Below are 15,917 nucleotides of genomic sequence, written 5' to 3' on the forward strand. Positions count from 1 at the left end.
CTAATTATAACATCTTAATGCCCATGGACCGGAACTGCGCATCCACAAATCTGGGGCCAGTGGCAAGGCCTGAGGTGGATCCCAGGCTCCCTGCGGGGGGAGGGGAAGAACAGGGGAGAGAGTCGGGGGTAGCAAGGCCTCCAGCATGTTCTGGAACTTCTCCCCCTTTCCCCCCTTTTCCATTACCCACCCCCCCAACTCCCAGCCCTGCATTTGACTGGAACCACAGATGTTTTGCACCCACTGAGCGGTTTTATGATGGAAACCATTTTCAGGTTGAAAAGGGGGATGAAATCACACTAATGGCTTTTTAAAGGCCCTGGGGGAAAAAAAAAAGAGTTCAGGAGGTTTCTGGAAGGAAGGGGGAAAACACACAAGGAGGAAGGCGCTGAGGGAGGGGCTCAGCTCTTAGGTAAGGGGGCTTTCTGGCTGCCCCAGTCTCCCTACTCCCCCGACTTCTCTCCACCACCTGGTCCCCGGGCTCCCCCAGTTCAAGACAGCCTGTTGTCCTCTGATTGGTGCTATTCTCAGGTAAGCCCACCACATTTAGATTGGCCGGACCCCTGACTAGCTCCCCAGCCAGGGGGACTATCTGGAAGGTGGCGAGGTCCCCAGCTGCGGGCTCCCAGCGCCATGGAGCGATCTGACCTGTCCTTCTCCTGCTCGGCTCCGGGGGGCAGGATTTGGACCCAAACTCTCCAGCTTTGTGTTGTGAAAACAGCAGCAGAATTTTCTGCCTTGCTGAGACCTCAGCTCCTCGAGGCACTGGCTCACAGCAATACAGATGCAGTTCAGTGGGCACCTACTATGTGTCCCCCATCCAGATGTGCTTGGAACTGAAGGGCTCCTGGGAGACGGCATCTTCAGTGCCTCCTCCATGTGCATCCTGTGCCCAAAGGACAACTCCATTAGCTCGAGGGAGAGTTTCCTTCCTCCACCAGTGCAGTCCCATGGTCACGCACTTGCCCAAGGGAATGTCTCCCCAGTCTGCTCCTGGAAAGGACCTGCTGGAGGAGAAAAATCCAGGGATTGGCCCAAAGGAGGTGAGAGGATCATTTCTGTCCCATTGGGGTTGAGATTTCTCTTTATAGGCCACTTCCACAGGAGTGTATTAAAGAGAAGAGGCTCAGGCCTTACCTTTTTTGGTAACGTTAGCCAAATTCACACCAAGTGGGACAAGGCCATTTGCCCTGGATCTAAGTCTCAACTCTGGATCCCACTTTTTGGGCTGATCTTGAGTGTAGACTCACCTCTAGGGGACCAGAAGAGATTAAGAACACATCATCTCTTTCAGAAGCTGGAGGACAGGGAACAGGTGCAGGTTGGTCCAGGAGGTCAGAGCAGAGTGAGAGTCAGCATCAGGTCAGTGTAGGTTGAAAGTGATGGAGGCCATGGTTTGTGGGTGGCCAGCTTGGTGGCAGATCCTGGTGGACCCACGCAGAGCTGCAAAATTTATCAATCTCAAGCAGTTCCATTCAACAGTACTCACAAGGGACATACCATACGTCAAGGCCTTCCAAGCTCTAGGTTCTGGTTGGTTTGGTGAAGCCAGTGGAAGGGGACCACACAGTGTGTCTGGTGGCGGAGGGCAAGGTTAAACAGGTAGATGGACTCATGGAGGAGGGAGGAGGGCTGAGGACCTGAGATAAGGGGTTTGCTGACCAGCAGCAACAGCATCCCCTGGGAACCTGTAAGAAACTCTCAAACCCCACCCCCAGAAACCTACTAGAATCTTCATTGAAACCAGACCCGCAGAGGATTCTTGAACACACTCAAGTCTGAGCCCTGCACCCCAGCACCCTGCCAGGGTCTTCTATGGAAGATCCTATCCCAAGACAAGGTCTAGGTCGAGACAAGGCCCTTCCTTGCCTGTCCCCAGCTGTTTTTCGAGATCTGCCGGTTGCCACAAATGCTACCCCACCAGTAGCCAGTCCATTTCCGAGTACTGCGTTCAGGGCAGGGGACAGTTGGTGCAGCCACCCAGGGCCTGTGAAAGGAAAGCAAGATGCAGTGAGGGCAGCCAGGGAGGGGAAGCAGCTGGGGCTGGCTGAGCAGGTGCATACCTGAGCCACTGGGCGAAAAAAAAAAACAAAAAACAGACTTGAGCTGCCCACAGGCTCCCAGCCAGGCTCTATAAACTGCACAGGTGTGAAGGAGGGGTGCAGGGCAGATACCTCAACCTCCACCCCCACCCTTTATCAGGGAGCAGCAAACCTTGGTCAAGTGTCTTGTTAGCAAATACCCCAACAGCACACACGGCTGCCAGACACTTTATGGCCATGTTTATTAGCTTTGCCTCAAGGCTCTGCGGAGGTGGCATGGCCATTCTGTAATAGTTGCCCCACCATCACGGGGCTGTGACATTTGAATCTGGAGACTAAGCAGGTGTGGAGGGGAGAAAGAAACAAGGTCCTGGCCTCAGGGAATGTGCAGCCGATCAGGGAAGCCTGGCAGACGCTGGATCAGTAAAACTTCATTACTTCCCACTTGAGATCTTTCCAGCAGGAATTGCAGAAAGCAGGGTTGAGGCAGGCACTCGGCTAATAGGATTGCAGGGGGTGTGTTTAACCTACTTGCAAGAAGGAACGATTTCCAGGCCCCTTAGAAGCTCCATTTCTAGGCAAACAGTGGTTATACAAATGAAAGGCTCTCTCATCTCTTCATTAAAGCAGATCCTCAAAGGACAAATCGCTACCTGAATCTTTTCCATTAGCCCAGAATGACGTACTGTCTACACAAATGAAGACCTTTGAATTACAAAATGCTTTCTAAATAGGGTAGATTATAAAAGTTTGGTTCTGACAAGTCTTCTTATTCAGTGGTTGAATTTTGATAAGAAATGTGAGTCCACTCGGCCCTTTCTTCCCTCCATCCCTCCATCCCTTCCTCCTTTCCTCCTTGATCTGGCCCCGGACCCAGATCAAGGAGGGCCCTACAATCAGACTAAGTTTGGGGTTGATCCTTCAGTGGCTGGAAGCCACTGGAAGATTTTAAATTGGGAAAGGAGAGGCCAGATGCTCACTGGGATAAGGCCACTCTGGCAGCAGGGTGGGGAGGGGACAAACTGGAGGGGGCCTCAGGCAGGGAGAGATGGTAAGAACGAAGACAAAAGCGGAGAGCTTCCAGGCAGAGCAGAATCAGGGGAGTGGAGGGAAGGAACTGACCACGTGTCACCCATCCTATATGCTCTCAGCACCTGAAAGAAGGTTAGAAGAAAAGATGGTCAGAGGTACCCCCGCAGATGTCACGCATGCTTTTCTCATAGAGAAATCCCTTGGCTCCCACCCTCCCTCCCAAGCCTTTTCATCTGTGTTGTCACACAATTCCAACAGGGCTTGGCACTCACCGCAGATTGAGAGCAGCATTTCAGAAGTGGGAATAGGGTGGGGGTAATGCAGAGTGAGCTGTTCTAAAAGGAAGCAGCACCCGAGCAGAGCGTGCAAAGGCAAAAAGCCATAAAAAGCTGAGGGGCCCTGACACAATCACTGCAGAAAAGAGTTGGGCAGCGTCTTAACATTAAAATACGCCCAGCCATGCCACTCCTTGGTGTCAACCCAAGAGAGATGAAAGCTTACGTCCATGCAAAGACTTGTCCGCATGTGTTCGTAGCAGCTTTTTTGTAATAGCCAAATGGAAAACAACCCAAGCATCCATCAAAAGGTAAATAGATAGACAGGAGGGGGTATATCCGTGCAATGGGAAGCTTCTCAGCCTTCAAAAGGAATGCACCCTCCATAAAAGCAACAAGAAGGAATCTCAAATAATGACGATGAGTGAAAGAAACCAAACAAAAAATAGTACACGCGCTATGATTCAATTTCTATGAAACCCTAGGACACGTGATCTATTTTTTTGGTGCTTTTTTTTTTAATTGAAGTGTAATTGATTTACAGTGTTAGTTTCGGGTGAAGCGCAAAGCTATTCAGTTACGCATGTACATACTTTTTTTTTCAGATTCTTTTCTATTATATGTTAATACAAGAAATTGACCATAGTTCCCGGTGCTATATAGTAGGTCCTTGTTGTTTACCTATTTTATATATAGTAATGTGTATCTGTTAATCCCAAACTCCTAATTTATCCCTCCCCTGCCCTTTCCCCTTTGGTAACCATAGTTTGTTTTCTATGTAGGACATGTGATCTTAGGAAAGGGTGACAGGAAGCAGAGCAGTGGGTGCCTGGGGTTGGGGGAAGGGGTGGGGGGATTACAAAAGGGCACAAGGAGGCTTTGGGGGGCGACAGATATGTCCCTCGGCTCGCTTGTGGTCATGGTTTCAATGGTGTACACACATGTCAAACTCCACCAAATATGTCAACTTTATGCACAGTTTATTGTTTGTCCATTAGGTCTCAATAAAGCTACAAACAAATTTTTTGTTGTTATCATTAAAGGATCCTGGAAGACTTATAATGTAGGGGCAAACTAACCCGACACGTTGCACCACCCCCAGGACGTGGCAGGGTAAGACTGGGGCTTGTTATGACGACCTTGATCCCGGGGCAACTTAATTAATGTCCAGTTGACTTCTTCTAAGAAGGAGGAGGCATGTATGTGGATTGGATTTAAAAAAAAAAATGTGGTTTTATAATGATGCTGTATAAAAAGTGCAGACCATCCCTGACTTAACGATGATTCAACTTAACAATGTTTCAACTTGACGATGGAGCAGAAAAGAAATGCGTTCAGTAGAGACCATACTTCAAATTTTGAACTTTGATCTTGTCCCCGGGGCTAACCTTATGCAGTACCAGACTCTTTTACAATGCTGGGCAGGATGGTGAGCTCCCAGTCAGCCACGAGATCACGAGGGTAAACAGCCCATCCATTTACAACCATTCTGCACTCAGACAATGATTCTGTTTTTCATTTTCAGTACAGTATTCAACAAATTGCATGAGATATTCAGCACTTTATTAGAAAATAGACTTTGTATTAGATGATTTTGGCCAACTGCAGGCTAATGGAAGTATTCTGAGCATGTTTAAGGCAGGCTAGGCTAAGCTACGATCTTTGGTAGGTTAGGTGTGTTAAATACATTTCCAACTCAAGATATTCTCAACTTTCAGTGGGTTGATCAGCACGTAACCCCATTGCAAGTCGAGGAAGATCTGTATTGCTCTGTCTTCTTCCCAGCTGTCAACTCAAAACCACAAACATGGTAGACACTTCATAGTTTGTTTTACAAATTTAATCAATTAGTGGTGTAGGGGGAAAACTCTGACAAGCACCTACAGCACATCAGGCTCTGCTCTAAGTACATTTGCATTTCATTCATTTCCATTTCAGTTCTCAGCAAAAGTCACTGACTGGATCATCTGATTCACCAACAGTACCAGAAGAGTAACTCAAAGATCCATTTCCTGTTTCCTCCCAGCCCCGCCCTCTGCTCCAAGTCCCCGATCTCAAGCCTATGAGAATCTAGGACTCTTCCCAGTGGAAAGGCAAAGTCACGAAAGGAAAGACGTTCAGAGGCTGGATAGTCGTGTCAGGTGTGGAGAGTGTGAATACGACTTGCTCAGCAAACTCCCGCCACCAGAATTAGGAGGCCCACTGGAAGCTGGGAAGAAAGGAATTTAGGAAAATAAAAGACCATCCTGTTTCTCCTAGCAGGGAGGAAGCAGATGGTTCTCATTACCTGGAGAGACAGCGAGGCTCACAATAGAAATACACCCAAGAACAGTGGAGGCAAATGCTGGTCCCAAGGAGCTCAAATGAATTTGCTGGTAAAAGAAGATCAGAGGGGCAGTGTGGGGTGGGGGAATGGGTTCCAGAAACAGTTCCCAGGCTGTGACATCTGCTGGGCTTGGTTTCAAATCACAGCACCCATCTACTCACTCCATGACCGCATTGCGTTCCCTCTTTTTAGGTGCCTCAGTTTCCTCATCTATACAATGGGGATAATAATATTATTATTGCTAGAAGATACATATTAGAGCATCTTTTATATATTGCATTATAACAGGGTCGTGTCGAGGATCTAGTGAGATGGGGTAAAATGCTTAGCACAATGCCTCTCATTGTAAATCTCTATAAATATCAGCTCTTCCCCAAAAGGTTGTAATCCCCACGAGGCAGGTATTATAATACCCATTTATCAGATGGAGAAACCAAAGCTCAGAGAAGCCAAAGGACTTTGTCCAACTTCATGCAGCCATTCAGGTGCAGAGCCCAGACTAGAACCCAGGGTGCCTTACTCCAAGCCTTGGTAGATGTGGTGTTTTGGGTCAGGGTTCCAGTCCAGGGTCCCGTGCCAGCCCCACCAAGGTGCTCACTGCAGTAGGAGGAAGGAAGTATTGGACACACTGGCCCACTGCCACTATACATTGCGGCCTTATCTCAGTTCAAAATGAACTATATGCCTGGCACCGCCAGCCTCCTCAAGGACATTGATAAAAAGCCTTTCTGTTGCCCTCATTCATACAGTGGATATTCCCTGAGAACCCACCATGTGGCCAGGCTCCCTTTCAAGAAGCTCATATGCTTCCCTGAGAGGGAAGACAGATGGGTACCAATGTGGCATGATATGGGTAGGCAGGTTCTCCCAGTCAGACGCAGACCTGGGGAGGTGGAGAGCAACTCTGTCTGCACAGGGAACAGGCAGTCAGCGCAGCCTACCTGGCAGAGGCAGCACCTGAATGTAGAACCTACGGACCACTATTTATCTAGTGATTCTAGTCTGTTGGATGCTCATGTCACACCAGCTCTGAGCTAAGCCCTTGAATTATCCCATGTAATCTTCTCAACTGTCTGATGGGGAGGGATCATAAATGGGGAAAGTGAGACTCAACCGCCAGGCTTTAAGAGATGGCTAAAGGTTTGCAATGTAGGTAAGAAACAAAGAGTGATCCAAGCAGAGGTAACAGCCTGGGTAAAGGCACAGAGGCAGGAGATGAATCCTTGGCATCTCTGTGTCCACACTGTCTCCCACCACTAATGCTCAGCACAGGGCATGGCACAAAGTAGGCCTTAATCCATATGCTGGATGTGGATAGCCTACAGTCCTGGCCCCAGGCCTGGCAGAAGCCTCGGCAACCAGCCCTTGCCTGGCCTCACATGAACCACAAGGGCCACGGGGACAGCCAGCGTGGGGCCCCTCGCTATCTCCATGCCCAGCATTTCAAAAACAAAATTGCTCACCCCTAAGAACCGCTGTCAGTGTTGGTAAACTCCAACTGCTAAACCACATTACACTGAACTCGCCAGAAACCTTTGTCATTATTAATAGTTTATTGATCGCAGTCCATGGCTGATGAGAGTAGGTCTCCTCACCCCAGGCCCTTTGGGGCCCTGCAATCTGCAGAAGGCCTTCTAGCCAGCATGCAGATCAATGCCACTCCAATCTGGAGAAAGGGGGACTCGGGGCCACTTAATCCACTTTAGAAGGATAACTCTAAAGGCTCAAGATCAGATGAGGTGCTGAGAAGAGGCGGATTGGTCCAAATCAAAGCTGTGACTGGAAGATGTTGGATCTTCAGGCAGAACTAGAAGCTGCCTTGGGTGGAGAGGGGCTGCACAGTTTGCTGCAGAGGGAGACAGGGTTCTCTACCCTCATAACAGCCGCCGGGAAGGTCTCGCCATCCACCCATTTAATAAATATTGATGGAGTACTTGCCATGTTGGCAAACACTATGCAAGACCCTGGGATACACTGGTAAGCCAGCCAGCTGCAGACCCTGCCTCCATGGATCTTACTGTGTGTGGTGAGGGGAGGAGGACATTCACGAGCCACAGACTTTGTCATTAAATTGCAATTCAGACAAGTACTGCAAGGAGAGGCACATGGAGACCTGCTGTATCAGTTAGCTATTGCTGCATAACAAGCCATCCCAAACCTAAATGGTTTAAAGCAGCAACCATGTATTATCACCCTCAAGGCTAGGGGTTGGCTAGGCTCACTCCCAAGTGTGGCCTTGGCTGGACCAGCTGGGACCTCCTGTTGCTGAAAAACCAGCCTCTGTACCCCAATAGCCAAACTGGGACTTGGAAGCAGAGTTTGGGGAAAATAAGAAAAGAATAGCTTTATTGCTTTGCTAGGCAAAAGGAAGTCTAGCAGGCTAATGCCTTAGAGACTGTGAATCCATCTTGAGGTTAGTGTCCTGAGGTTTTATAGAAAAACCAGATGGAACAGAAGGCAGCAACAATCAGGGCATTTTCTGGGGTGCTGTATTCTTCTTAGTCTTGGTGAATCCACCTTGTGGCACAGAGAAACTCTGGAGGAAGGTCTGTTCATTCTTCTGAGGCTGTCTGCCCACGACCACCTTTCTAGAATACAGCTTCTGGGTTAAAGTGTAAGCTATTCGGGGTAAAGAACGTATAGAGAGCGGAGAGTGTCATGGGAAGGCTTGGGGGCTGTTTGGCACAAAAGCAGTTGAGCAAGTGAAGCAGAGATGAGGGTTTGTCAGAAAGAAAAACAAGTTGCAAGAATTTTAAGTCAGAATGAATCAGCAAACAAACAGCTTTAGCATCAGGGGGGCCATTTGGTTAGTTTCTGACCCTTTCTCTCCTTCCACGTGCTCTCAGCCTCGATCAGAGGCTTGTCCTCAGGGCAGAGGCAGAGAGAGAGAGAGATTCCTTTGAGACTTAAGCTTGGAATTTGGACACCATTATTTCCACCACGTACTTATCAAAGCAAGTGATAAGGCCAAGAACGGGGAAATTGACTCCACCTCTTCGCTGAGAGGAACTATAAAGGCACTTTGCAAGATATAGGGAGGCTCTTAATCCAGGCCATCAATGTGATCGATCTACCACAGCCTCCTAGTCCAGGGGTCACTTTCCAAGTGACCTTTATAACTCGAAGGATGTAGCCAGGGGAATAAAATGCAGCATTCTCAGGAAAATGAACTATTGTGAGCCAAAGTGCTGAGTCAGAAAAGAAACTTGGCTACATGCACCCATGAGTGTCAACTATGGGGGATCCTGGATGGGATTCGGGAACAGATAAAGGACATTAGTTGGAAAAACAGGTGAAATTCAGGTAAAGTCTGGAGTTGAGTTAATAGTGATGTGTTAATGTCGGTCCTTAGTCTGACAACTGTACTGTGGTCATGGAAGAGTTAACAGTGGGGGACACTGGGTGAGGCGGTTTGGGAGCTCTAGACCCTGTGCAACTTCTGTAAATCCAAAATAATTTCAAAATTAAAAGTGTGTTTTTACAAAAGGACCTTGGCACACGGGAGGAACAGAAAGAACTCCACTGGAGCTGGAAGACCTGAGATGTGTCAGGAACCAACTGGGCTGAGCCTTGTTGGCCTAGATTAGGATCCTGGTCTTTATTTTAAGAGCAGAGAGAAGCCTTTGAAGGGATTAGGTAGGAGAGTGCCACTAATCCCATTTGCATTTGAAGAGATCTGAGTTCTACCTGGAGAAGGATCAGGAGGGAGATTAGCTGGGGCAGAGAGACCAGCTACCATCTCCGCCCGTTTTCCAGGTGAGAAAAGGTGCTGGCAGCGGAGATGCAGGGGAGAGGATAGTTCAGGGTATATTTAAGATGTAGAACACCCAGGACTTGGTCACTCACTGTGTTTGGGGAGTAGAGAAACAGGAGAGATAAAGGAAGGTGCCCAAAGTGTGACATGGACCCATGGTGGAGGGCAGGACCATTTGTGGAGCCAAGGAACCAGCAGAAGAAACATCCCAGGCTGCAGAAATACCCTAAGTGAGAAGCTGCATCCTTCTAAAGCCCCAGTCCAGATGTCCCCTGAACTGTCCTCTGGACCACCCGTGCTGTATCCCCTCCATGTGTCACCCAAACATATTGCTTATGTTACTGTCACCTGAACATGAGCGTAGTGATTGCCTCAACACGTCACCTGTGTCGCTATCACAGAAACACATCTTCTGTGTAGATCACCTGTGTGGCGGTTACCTGCACGTTTCCACCTGTGTCAACCATGTTGTTATTATCTTATCACATCACCTGGGTAGCTGCCAGCTCCACGTGTCCCCGGAGCCTGCTTCTTTACAGAGGTGTCACCTGAGGATGTCACCCTACTCAAGCCATTTAAGCAGGTTGCCTCTAGAACAGACACCTATGAGTGTCACCTAAACATGTCACTTTAGGTGACTGTCACTCAGCAACCCTGCCCAAGAGAGAGGCTATTTTTTCAGTCTAGTTGAGTTACAAACAAAATATTTCCCAGAGGGGAGACAGTTCCCTGCTGTTTCTGCTGTCAATGCGCTCTGTCTTCCGAGATAGAGACGGGAGGCAGCATCTTACCCACAAAGTTTCCCTGATGGAAAGCTCCCTGCTCTTGGAAAGCTCCCTGCTCTTCAAGTCCTCGCAAGACAGTCAGTAGACCAGATGTCAACGCCCCGCCCCGTGTATTCTATGGAAATGAAGGTGTTTGTTTATGCTAATGTGGGCTGGCTGGTGGGAGGGAAGGAGGAGCTGTTAGGTGGGCCGCCTTTTCTCAAGGACACCAGAGGATGGGAAGGGGGCCGGAAGCCCAGGTGTGTGTAGGGGGTAGGGATGGGGGGAATGGGGGAGCGGGGGACAGTGAGTCATAGGAAGAAGGAGCTGGAAGACAAAGATGGGGCTGGGGACAGCGAAATGAGAGGAGAAAGCAGTGGAACTGAGGTTGGATTGCTCAGCAGAAACAGATGGAAGAGAGAGGCTTAGCTGAGCGGAGGGAGATGTGCCGATGAGGGGGTGGGAAAGAAGATCAGAATCGAAAGAACCTCCCCTCTCAGCCACAGAGCTGGGACACACCCCCCGAGGCGTGGTCTTAATTAACCCCATTCCCCCACCAGCTCTCCAAGACTGCCGCCGGGCCAGTTTGATGGGGAGAGCACTGAGCTTGGGCATTCACTAGGGTTCTATGACTGTAAACTTTTCTCCCTGTTTTCTGCTGCGGCATGAGAACTTCCGAGACTCCACTTTCTTTAAGTTGTGGTCAGAATACGCTCCCCTTCGGCTGCATGGTTAAGCCCAGAGAAGGCTGGAACTTGCTGCAGGACACACAGATTTCCCTGACGCAGGAGCAACAGAGCTTTTTAACTGCAGGTCAAGGCTCTTCCCCTTCAAAGTGTCCAGATCTCACTTGCTAGGAATCCCCTCCCTTACAGGGCATCACAGGACGCAGGAACAACAGGTAACTGTCTGTCACGCTTTTGCATGTGACGATCCTCCTTACAGAGGCTTTGCGGTACCATCGTCGCATTTAATCCTGACTGCAGTCCTGCGAAGCATCAGCCCCATATTTTAGATAAGAAATGGAGGCCCATAGAGAGACGGCATGGCTTATACAAGGTCACACAGTGTATCAACAGCAGGGGTAGGATTTGAACTCGGCTCTCTCTGACTTGATGTCATTTCCATGGGGAGAGGGAGGGAGAACAACAAACCAACTCACTTCAGCGTGGTCTGACCCTGTAGACCCTGCAGAAAGTTCCGAGAGGAGCACCGATTTAACTCCAGCTAAACACACAGCCCACACTTTCATCCTCCGGGGCGCCGAGCCAGGGCCTGGCATACAGTTGGTGTTCTATAAATTTTGCTCCTCCGCCCAGCACCGCACGTGTGGAGCGTTGTGGACAGAAAGCTGAATGGTGGGGCTTTGAGGCTGGTGTCCTGCAGCGCTGTGCCCTCTGGCCCCAGGCGATGAGCCCTCATCCTGCTCCTCTGCCTCCCCTCAGGCTGCCCGAGGTCCGCATCTCCGACAATGGTCCCTACGAGTGCCACGTGGGCATCTATGACCGCGCCACGAGGGAGAAAGTGGTCCTGGCATCAGGCAACATCTTCCTGAACGTCATGGGTGAGTGCGGGGCCCTGGGCACTGGTGTCACTGTGTGTGTGCGCGTGCATATCCGCGTGCACAGAGGGAATGTCCTGGGAACCACCCGCCAAGATGCCTGCTGGACTGAGAGTGGACCCTCTTCTTTCCCACACTTGCCCCCGAGGTTCAGGAGGGAGGTCGGGCCAACTGACACTATTTGCATGCGTGTGTGACCTGTGTGGCCTTGCCACTAAGGATGTCCTCTCCAGAACCCCTCCCCCTACCAGCACAGACACCCTGACTTCATGAAGGCAGGGCTGTACCTCATCCCTGGAGCCTCAGGACCGGGCACTTTGAAGGGGCTCCAACACGCTGAGTGGAATGAATGGGGTACTAAAGGGGCACTGAGACTTCCCAAGGGGCAGCAGCCTGCAGCAGCCTCTGCGCCTCAGTTTTCCCTTCTGTAAGATGGGGGTGGGATGCAGGCCTAGTGGATCATTCATGGACCTCCGAGCTCTAGGCTCTGTGACCTGGTGACGTCACGAAGAGGGAGGTACTGAGCCGTGTAGGCACCTTTCCCAGGCAGAAGCCAGAAGCCACGTTCCTAGAAATACCTATGGCAAAGTGCAGTGGGGGTGGGCACTCCCCTGGGAGGGAGGACAATCCAGAAGCCTCCAAGGGGGTTGAGACAGCACCTCAGTGGTCCTGCACATCTACTGCAGAGAGAACATCCCTTCCCTTTGCCTCCCAAGGCCTTTTCTGAGACGCTGAAGCATCAGACGACAAGTTAGAAAGTGTGCTGGACTGGATGTCAGGGTTCCTGGGTTCCGAACGTGTGTCTAGGCCTCCATTTCTACATCTGTAAAATGGGGGTAATAATACTAGTGCCTGTCTCCCGTTGGCTGTGTCCCCCACCCAGCCCCGGTTTCCCCATTTATAAAACAAAGATTTCCTCTAAGGGTCTCAGAAGCCCCTGCCAGCACTGACGGCCTTGCCACTCCTGGAACCTACTTTGGCTCCGGGCTCTGTGTTCCCTGATTCTCTTATAAAATAATATTTATCAGGGAAACAAAGCTTGCTGTACTCAGGCAATCAGTGAAAGCACAGAGGCCCCGTGGAAAGTCACTGCTTCTGGGGAAACTGAAAACCTCTAAAGGCCAGACCTCCAGAGGGACAATGATTCCTGCAGTTGCAGCGTGCAGTGTGTCTTGGCACGCTGGGGGATGGGCCCGGGCCCGGGCCCGGCGGCGGCTATGTCGGGAAAACCTCCCCTCTTGCAGCCTTTTGCCCACTGAACGGCTCCTGTAATGCGTGGATAAGGCGTGTTCTCCGTGCCCGGCCCTGGGCTGGTCACACCAGGGAACCCGGCACAGAATGAACCAGTTTGCTCCATCAAGGGGCTCCCAGTCCAATGAGAGACATGTCCTTGATTGTTTATTCATCATATATCAACTGAGCACCTATTATGTGCCAGGCAATATTCTGAGCCCCAGATCCATCAATGGTATCTCTCACACAAATAGTAATTGTGTCAACTGAGAATCAAGCACAATTAGAAAGTTTAAAAATTGTCCCCCACTCCCTCCCACCAACCTCCAGGACTCTCTCCTTTAAATATATTCCAAAGGAGGTTTCAAAACTTAAAGTCTACTCATTGTTTTGGCCTGTCTATGGCATTGCATAGACACTTTCTTGTCACATACAGGCACACACAGGGACCCTCCCTCCAGGCAAGTGGAGGTCACTGAAAGCTGGGGTCTCCTTTGTGCCACAAGAGACCCTAAGGACCGTGGCAGCCAACAGTGGGGCAAGGCTGCCTCTGTCCCATTTGAGGGTCAAAGGGAAGCTTCCCAGGACAGCAGGGAGAGGGGTGTCTGAGGAGCTGGACAGCGCCCAGGCCCCCACGTGCATCAAAAGCACAGAGCAGGTCCAGGGACGGCCGGGCACCCCCGCCTGCCAGCACCGAGCCTGCATCCGTGCCTTCTAACGCGCAGTTTCCCGAGGCCTCCGGGTGGAGATCAAAATGCAAGAGCGGCTGTAATTTCACGCCTGTAACATCCCTGCTATGTGGTGGGGAAAGACATTTGGGAGCCCCGTGGGTGCCACCGAGGGTTTGTGCCTCACACAGTCATTAAAATGTTTTTATCCGAGCTGCAGATAAATTGTAAGCCAATTTGAAAGTTGCGTGCTGGGCCCCAGGAACGCGTTATACACAGTCACGGAAGGATCACGGAGGCTTTTCTTGGGGGTGCTGGTGATGCGGGAAGCGTGTTCAGGCTGCGATGTTACAATCAATTAAATGTGAGACCTAGACACCCCCACTCGTGGAAGCCAAAAGAGGCTGTTCTGATTCTGCCAGAAGACCAAGGCACTGGGGTTTCTCGGCCACCCTCACCCTGCAGCGCGGCCACCAAGGGCACCTTTCAATCAAGGCTGCGTTCCATCCAGCTTGGGCTATGCGCCCAGCACCGTGTGCTGAGTATTCAACCCACAGTTAATCCTGTGACCCTCATGAGAGCCTCCTGAGGTATGCGTTGTCATCCCCATTTGACAGATGAGGAAACGGAGGCTCTGAGGGTTTAAGGGGCTCACCCACGTGAGTTACAGAGCTGAGGGGGTCCCACCAGTTCTGCCTGAGACCGAAGCTGGTGCTCCTAACAGCAGCTCTGAACTCCCAAGGGAAACATCCCAACCTCTGGTACAACAGCTGTTAGTCACGCAAATGTCAAGCAGGCATGAGGGTGGGGTGGGGGAGTACAAATGGAGGGAGCTGCGACTGAGCCCTAAGGAGGAGCACTTGACTTTCAAAAATTTAGATGGCCAGTGGGACTGTTGTGCCTTTGCGGGGGGTAGGAAGTGCCTATAAGATTCTTGGGAGGGAGGAACACATCCATCTGGTCTCCCCACTTCTCCATCGCTGTGCCCCAGTGCCCGTGAGTGGTTCTCCCATCCTCTGCTACCCAGGGCCCCCTCACTACTCAAAACCTCTGAACAGAGCACTGGACTTGGAGTCCAGCCGACCTGAGTCCAAATCCAGGTTAGCGTCCACTTGTGATGTGGACAATCCAGCACTGAACTTCATTTCAGGTAAAAACAGTATCAGAATGTCTTTTTTTTTTTAAATTAAAATACATTAGAATGTGACTTGGCCATCTATATGATGGGCATTCTAAATCTCATTCATTCATTCATTCTTTTTTTTTTAATTGAAGTATAGTCAGTTTACAATGTTGTGTCAATTTCCGGTGTACAGCATGCTGTTTCAGTCACACATATACATACATATATTCCTCTTCGTATTCTTTTTCATCACAAGTTACTACAAGATAATTGAGTGCAGTTCCCTGTGCTGTACAGAAGCAGCTTGTTGTATATTTTATATACAGCAATGTGTATCTGCAAATCTCGAACTCCCAGTTTATCCCTTTCCACCATTCATTCTTCATTCATTTACTTACCGAGTATTTATTGTCGTGTGCATGGGAACTCAGCCTCAGCAATTGGACAGATGAAATTCCAAGTCCTCGTGGAGTGGACAGTGCAGGAAGGGAGACAGACAGGAGCAAGGAGACAGCGGGGTCCTGTGCTATGTCAGAGGGCAGTCAAGCAAAGCAGAGGGACGTAGGGCTGTTGGAAACAGAGCGGGCAGCAAGGCCTCTCTGAGAAGGTGACAATCCAAGAAGGTGGGGCCCGAACTGTGTGGATTTCATGCCTCCATGCAACTGATTCATCGACGGCTTACTCAGCATCTCCCCGGTGCCAAGCACAGTTCTAGGTGCTGAGGACATGTCCCATCAAGGGAGACAGCTCACGGTGCCAATGCAGAAGCAAAGCCTGGGTCTATGCTCAATCCCCAGGGCGGCCCATAACCAATGATCACAAACGTGGGTGGCTTAAAGCAACAGGAAGGTATTCTGTCACCATTCTAGAGGCTGCAAGTCCAAAATCAAGGTGTTGGCAGGGCTAGACTCCACGTAAAAGCTCTAGGGAAGAATTCCAGCTTCTGTTGGTTGCCAGCCATCTCCGGCTTTCCTTGGCTTGTAGGCGCATCCCTCCCACCTCTGCCTCCATCCTCACGTGGCGTTCTCCGTCTGTGGGTCTGTGTCTCTGTGTCCTGATTTCCCTCTTCTTGTAAGGACACAAGACCCTGATCCAGTGTGACCTCATTTTAACTTGGTTACATCTGCCAAAACCCTATT

At 50.2% G+C, this 15,917-nt stretch overlaps 1 protein-coding gene across 2 annotated transcripts in view; it reads left to right on the top strand.

The window, feature by feature from the left end:
• Positions 1 to 15,917, top strand: part of IGSF21 (immunoglobin superfamily member 21) — a 234,752-nt gene that overhangs the window by 187,571 nt on the left and 31,264 nt on the right. For both annotated transcript variants that reach the window (XM_032495300.1, XM_032495301.1), the window contains exon 4: positions 11,639 to 11,757. In XM_032495300.1, coding sequence (XP_032351191.1) covers positions 11,639 to 11,757 — 119 coding nt within the window. The remainder of the gene's footprint in view (positions 1 to 11,638; positions 11,758 to 15,917) is intronic.

The sequence above is a fragment of the Camelus ferus genome, chromosome 13 (assembly GCF_009834535.1).
Source record: "Camelus ferus isolate YT-003-E chromosome 13, BCGSAC_Cfer_1.0, whole genome shotgun sequence".
In the NCBI taxonomy this organism is placed as follows: domain Eukaryota; kingdom Metazoa; phylum Chordata; class Mammalia; order Artiodactyla; family Camelidae; genus Camelus; species Camelus ferus.